The sequence below is a fragment of the Sardina pilchardus genome, chromosome 1 (assembly GCF_963854185.1).
Source record: "Sardina pilchardus chromosome 1, fSarPil1.1, whole genome shotgun sequence".
Lineage (NCBI taxonomy): Eukaryota > Metazoa > Chordata > Actinopteri > Clupeiformes > Clupeidae > Sardina > Sardina pilchardus.
Genome location: NC_084994.1, coordinates 33187817 through 33194683, shown reverse-complemented (window position 1 = coordinate 33194683; position 6867 = coordinate 33187817). Strand labels below are relative to the sequence as shown.

The following is a 6867-nucleotide window of genomic DNA, read 5'->3' as shown; positions in this document are numbered from 1 at the left end:
CACTCTCAGTCTCGCACTCATATTTGCCATTTGGCCGTTGAGATGTAGTGAGGAAATGTGGCATAGTGAGGTTAATCTGGCGTAGATCTGCATCCACGTGTCCTTATCTACAAGTCATGGATCATAGTAGCCTTAAGGTTCATATCAAACAGAGCATATTGACCAATCAGTAACGCTGACTGAATTACGCTTACTTGAGCCTCTCCTCCACTCTTCTAAATCACCTTTCTGTCAATTTATTCCAGTGTCTAGAAGATACTTACCATAACATATTTTCTTACAGTCTTTCCACTTCTATTCTAACGGTAGTAATGCATCCCCTTACTGTGCCTCGCTGTAGCCATGGCGATTCTACATTCTCAGTCTCCTATTATACTGCCACCAATCAGGTCAACAGAGAAGATGCTCACTCTTGCCTACACTTAATCACTACATCTCATATCATTACACAGTCCTCCCCATCCAGCTCACTCTCCACCACAGATGCTTTTCTCACCGGTCTCAGGCTAAGTTGGGCAGATACGCACTGTTCAGCCTTCATTTCTAGCAACGGAAATCATATGCTTGGTCATTAGTCCTTGGACGCCTACTAATCTACACCCACCCAAGGTTAGTCTAATGCAAGATATCCGACTAGTTTACCAGGTTTCCAATTCCTGTTTACTTTCCCTCTGCTAGTGGCCTGTGATGAAAGCGATCTTGAGGTCTTAGTCTGAACAGCTGGCGACAGGTGCATCTAGATTTCTAGGCAAGGCGACAGGCCTACTATATTTTTTTTTTCTCAATCCAGAGAAGCAGTTATTGGACATCACTCGCATGTGATCTTCACTACTGCCATCCCAGGACCATGGACAGCTACCAAGCCACACTTGCTATGTACTTACTGTTACTGTCCACAAGCCTCATATGTGTGTGTAAGTCTGGGGGATTGCCTTTTACATGCAGTACTTAAAGGGCCACATCATGCCCAGTTCAATATGTGGAAGGGAATCATCTGGAAATGTGACAGAATATCCAGTCTCCACACAGAAAGCTCTCCAACACAGGACACAAATGGATGAACAGCTCCACTAGAAAGACATCTAAGATGTAACACATCTCACCTCAACGTCTCTAGTTTACAGCTGGGATCATTCAGTCTGTCTGTGAGCTCTCTGACACCTGAGTCTCCTGGGTGATTGTAGCTCAGATCCAGCTGTTTCAGGTAGGAGGGGTTTGATTTGAGGGCAGAGGACAAGAGAGAACAGCCCTCATGTGTGATGAGACAACCAGACAGTCTGAAACAAGAGATGCTCTTTCTTAATTATAAATGAAGGAAAATGCATCGAAGGTGTACAAACCATTTGCATATTCAGTCAATTTTGACTGACACTCCCTAAATGTCGCCATTTGCCATTATAAGTCCAAATCATTAAAAATATTCACAGATGTCCAATTTGATATCACACACAGGCACACTGGTGTTTCTTACTATGTGGTGGGTAAAATACTATATTACATAACATTCCTGATTACTGACCTCAGTGTCTCCAGCTTGCATTGTGGATCTCTTAGTCCTGCACAGAGCAGCTCCACTCCTTCATCCTGCAGGTCATTGTCACTCATGTCCAGTTCTCTCAGATGGGAAGGTGCACTTTGCAGCACGGATGCCATCATTTCACAGCTTGCTTTAGAGAGGTGGCACAGATTGAGCCTGTTTCAAAGGAGAGTAAAAGGTCAGTCTTTGAACACTAGACATTTTCAGGCCATCCTTCAGCACCATGAGGTCACTGTATCTCATGAGGATGGACACAGACACAGATGCGTGTTGCACTCACATTATGTACACAGCAGGGACATGGACTGGAGAAACACTACATTACACACTCTGCAGCCATGTAAACAACTTGTTGTTGTCTTGTAGTGTCATGTGGGCAGCAGGGGTGATTCATGTTCCTAGGGGTTAAGGCAAATAAAGGGTACACATTCACAGCCATCTGTCATGCCATAAATGACACTCCCATCATGTTAAAAGCCCAATAAATAGCCCATAAATAGCACTCTCTACCACAGAGTCCCATTAAGCACAGTCCCAAAGTAGACACTCACTCTCTCTCTCTGTACTCTCCAGTCACACACAGCACATCCATATACCACAGCCTCAGCACATCTCCACTCAGTTCAGCCCCCATACACAGCCCCCTACTCAGCACTTAGTATTGGTTTTGGGCCTTCCTACTGTTCTGCCCACGTTGCCCTTTCATCATGTTGACTGACAGGGGGACAGGGGAATGTTTGTAGTGATTGTGCTAAACAGAAAGGGACCCTGTGCCTCCTTCCTGTGTTCATGAGCTCCTATTCTTGGTACAGCACATGGGAGGGGTCAGATAGAATTCTGTCAGCCTGCTGTAGAGTGGACTGCTCAGATATGTCTTGGAGAGTGCAAGATGGACTCTACGGTGGCTCTATAACAAATGAACATGATGCTCTCACAAACCCCAAAGTCTCCACAAGAAATGGAGATGCTAGTGGACTTTTGTCCAAATATTTTCCACGTGTGTGTGCCAGTTACGATAAGATCTTTATCAAAGTGGACCCCTAGATATTTGTAAGATGTTAACTGTCTGATGTTGTTGCCAAGTATGGATATTTTCAATAAACAGTTTCATGTGGAATGAAGGAATGAAAGGTGAGTGAAATGTCTGGCACAGTTTTCAGTATGTGTGCACCCTTTTGTTTCTACACACACTAACAATACACACAGCGTGGGGAATGAACAATGAGTACATGTAGTAATGGAGGACAGGAGTGAAGCTATCAGCATGAGTGAGTTCAAACGGTAAAATGCAGATGAAAGCTCATAGTGGCCGCCATTAGGACGCGCCTATGAGCTGCCACATCACACTGGGAATCTATAGAGAGCTGAAAGAGTGGATGCCAGGCCGGTGGGAGTTCCTCTGCAAATGTTTTAATAAGAAAAGCAGACATGTCATCTGGCCCTGTTGCCTTGCTAAACCATGTAGTTTTAAATACCCTGGTAATCACCTCTGGATCTATTACTGTAGTATTCTGTTAATATCAACATGACAATTTACTTGATCTAAAACTGCATCCTGCAGGTCTGGGAAGGTGTCCCTTGCAGCACTGATGCCATTATTTCACAGCTTTTTTTCAAAAGCTGGCACTGACTCCGTTTGTTTTAAAGAGGAACTATGCAGGATTGGTGATTTCATCTCTGGTTTCGGTTTCGTTTTTCGTTTTCGCTCGTTTTATGCTTGCATATTTCTCTGCAGAGCTTCCCCGACAGCTTTAGCGTGTATATTTATACATATATAGGCTATATATAAATATATCAATTGCAAGCGTGGTTCTTCTTGTTCCTTACGCGTCTCAGACTTCCAGATGTAAACAAGAACGATCGTCTCCTGCAGAAACTGCAAGGTTGCAAAAGCAGATAGGGACACTGGGGGCGGGAGGAAATATTACTGTTTTCGATGAAACTGGTCAGTCAAGCAGTCAACGATTTCTGAGCGATTTTATGACTGTGAAAAAGTTGCATAGGGTCTCTTTAACACATACTGCAGCTGACAGGCAGCCAACGGTGCCACAATGGATGAATCCCAAATTGAGCCTTGAGGACTAAGGACTAAAGACTCACAGACTTAGTTGATCTCAGGTGCGATTCAGTGAGTGAGTGTGTGAGGCCATTAGCCTGGATGCCAGACCGAAGTTTAGCCCCGCCTACATTCTTTTTCTGCGGGGAACTTCGGTCTGGCACTGCTCCGTTCAGCTGCTACTATTCGAGATACAGAGCTGTTCGGACCAATCACATTGTCAGGGCGGGCTTTACGTGATGATTGACAGATGAACAGCAGCGAGGTTCACGGCTGCATGCGTCCTCGTTCAACGAGTTGGGTGTGAGACCGTGTTGGCTTAGGTTGATTTTGATTGCAACAGAAACGCTATGGCTATGAATGCATAATTTGTTCATGCAGTTTGGCCTTTCGTTTATCTTAGCTATTGAAACGGAGGTTTTATCACGGATTCACACAACTATTTCTGAACACTTAGACCAACGTGGATATGTGGGAAAACTTCAGTTTCACTTTCACCAAGTTGAAACAGCATGTTTGTTTGGGTGATGTTGTTCCCATTTGTTTAAAGAGGAATAATGCAGGATTGGCGATTTCATCTCTGGTTTCGGTTTCGTTTTTCGTTTTCGCTCGTTTTATGCTTGCATATTTCTCTGCAGAGCTTCCCCGACAGCTTTAGCGTGTATATTTAGACATACATAGGCTATATATAATATAAATTGCAAGCGTGGTTCTTCTTGTTCCTTTCACGTCTCTGACTTCCAGATGTAAACAGCAGACGATCGTTTATCAGAAAGTTGCAAGGTTGTAATTAGCGGATAGGGACACTAGGGGCGGGAGGAAATGTGACTGTTTTCGATAAAACTGGTCAGTCAAGCAAAACAACGATTTCTAAGCGATTTTATGACTATGAAAAAGTTGCATAGGGTCTCTTTAAAAATGTCTGTTTGCTCGTTGGGTTAACGACACACTTCCCCAGCTGTTCATTGCATGCAGTTTGAAGGAATTGTTTTCAAAAACGAGGGAGGATGTTTTCCATATGGCCTACTCTGCTACATATTTCGTTGTCTTAGATTTCGCAGATACTGACAGCCAATGAGTGCAGAGCTATCCCTCCCGGCCTGTATCAGTTGAATCACGCCCCATAATCGCAGCTGAATGGAGCAGATTCAGACTCATATTCTGACAAGAATTGAGTATGACGTCGTCAGGCTATGAGGCCATATGGGCTCGGATACTGTACAATCAACTTTGGGAATGGGCCAATATGTGTGCACGTACAAACCTTAAAGTCTGCAGTTTACAGTGAGGGCTACTGAGTCCTGTAGAGAGAAGCTGAACTCCAGAATCCTTCAGGTCATTGTGACTCAGGTCCAGTTCCTTTAGGAAGATGGAGGACTGCAAAGCAGAGGCTACAGCCTTACAGGATTCCTCTGTTAACTCACAACCAGCAAGTCTGCATAGAGTGAGAGAGCAAGAGACAGACATCAGAAAACAGAATGGTGGCATGAATACATTCATATTCTTATCATTATTATAAACATTATTAATATAGAAAGAATAGAGGACACTGATTAAAATAATATTCTAAAATGGATAGTTCCGGTCCTTGATTGTGATTGGCTGAATCGCGTTCGATGCGGTTGTAAATATCACGATAAACTAACACCTTGACCGCATTTCGTTCTATAGTAATGCGCTACCACAAAACTAGCACAAAAGTAAGAGTGGCTGCGTCTTGTTGTTGCATGGCAACCATTCATATGTAGGGAATATATTTCTTGGCGGAAGAAAGATTATCTATGAATACATCGTTACATTGTCGTTGCTGTGCCTTCGTTTCATGAAATCTTGCTAGATCGACGTAGTAACCGTTTTAGAAAAGCAATAAGTCACTCGAGTCCGTGGGTTATACTGTATAATCGAACAGCTAAGGGGGCTTTACGGTGCGAACACATTTGTCCGACACTTCACTCTGTCGTGTCGGAACCCGCTATTTCCCTATGGGTGACGTCAAGCGACTTTAACGGACCCGCAAAGCATTCCGGGAAGGCAGCGCTGCATTTGAAATCCTGTCGCGCGACAGAAAAGCTGGCCGATCCCCAGCTCTATGCAAATGAGTCCGTTGAACGCGAGCCGTCTGTCCAATGAAAGCATGAGGTAGTAGGTTCGTCGTTGTAGTACAACAGTGCCCGTGAACCTTGGTTCCGTATACAAGTCAAATTCATGTTTAAACAAACTCTTCCACGACCAGCTAGTTGTCCATAAAATAAACGAAACTTGGATTTGGAGAAATACATTGACTGTTGGTGTTTCTGGTGAGGATTTGAGATTGCATTGAGTAGTTTAAATAAAACAAGATTTCAAAATGGCTTGCATAGTTTATGTAGGCTATTAATATTTTCGTATGCTGTTAAATACATGCCTAAAATGGTGGTCCATTTGTGAGAAACACTTGAGACAAGTTTAAACGAACTGCTTATGAACTGCTAACTGACAATTCAAACGAAACGCCCACTCACGACGAACGAGGGGAAGACGTGCGACACCTTCCGACACATATGTCGTACAAGTCTGGCCGCACCGTTAACAACGCCCCTTAGCTGTTCGATTATACAGTATAACCCACGGCCTCTCGGGGCTTATTGCTTAAGTTTCTGCTTGTAAGCATTTAGTTGGAATGTAGTTGTTATTCTGTTAATATCGACATGACAATGTACTTTATCTAAAACTGCATCCTGCAGGTCAGAGCTGGGAAGGTGTCCCTTGCAGCACTGACGCCATCATTTCACAGCTTGTTTTCAAAAGCTGGCACTGACTCAGTCTGTTTTAACACATACTGCAGCTGATGGTTTATTCCAAAGATTTACAGACAGGCAGTCAACAGTGCCACAATGGATGAATCCTAAAGTGAGCCCTGAGGACTAAGGCAGAGCCCATTTAGGGATAAGCGGTTCACTCCCTATCAACTCCATTGTAACAGCATTTTACCTGCAATCTGTTGCAGTTCCGTTAGGGGGCAATCACGAGTAAGTGCAAAAACAATGGGGGTCTATGGGGCTAGACAGCTAAATTGGTCTGTTTCACCTAATTCTCATTGAAAAATTGAAAATTGGATTTTAGTTTCAGCAAGCTCAATATGGATTATAGGTCGAAAGTTGAATGAACAATTACTTATGACCCTTTGGTTTCTTACAGGATTGGTCGTTGTTGCCCATAACACACTAGCATCCAGCCAATGAATGACATCATTGACTTGTCTGAAAGCCTTTTTAGAACAATTAAGTGACTTAGC

The 6867-nt window shown here is 43.6% G+C and overlaps 1 protein-coding gene across 1 annotated transcript in view; it reads right to left on the bottom strand.

Moving 5' to 3' along the window:
* Positions 1-1645, bottom strand: part of LOC134088702 (stonustoxin subunit beta-like) — a 16872-nt gene extending 15227 nt beyond the window's left edge. Inside the window, exons 1-2 of the mRNA XM_062542796.1 lie at positions 1520-1645; positions 1104-1277 (exon numbers count right to left, since the gene is read on the bottom strand). Coding sequence (XP_062398780.1) covers positions 1104-1277; positions 1520-1605 — 260 coding nt within the window. The 5' untranslated portion in view covers positions 1606-1645. The remainder of the gene's footprint in view (positions 1-1103; positions 1278-1519) is intronic.
* Between the last annotated feature and the right edge of the window lie 5222 nt (positions 1646-6867).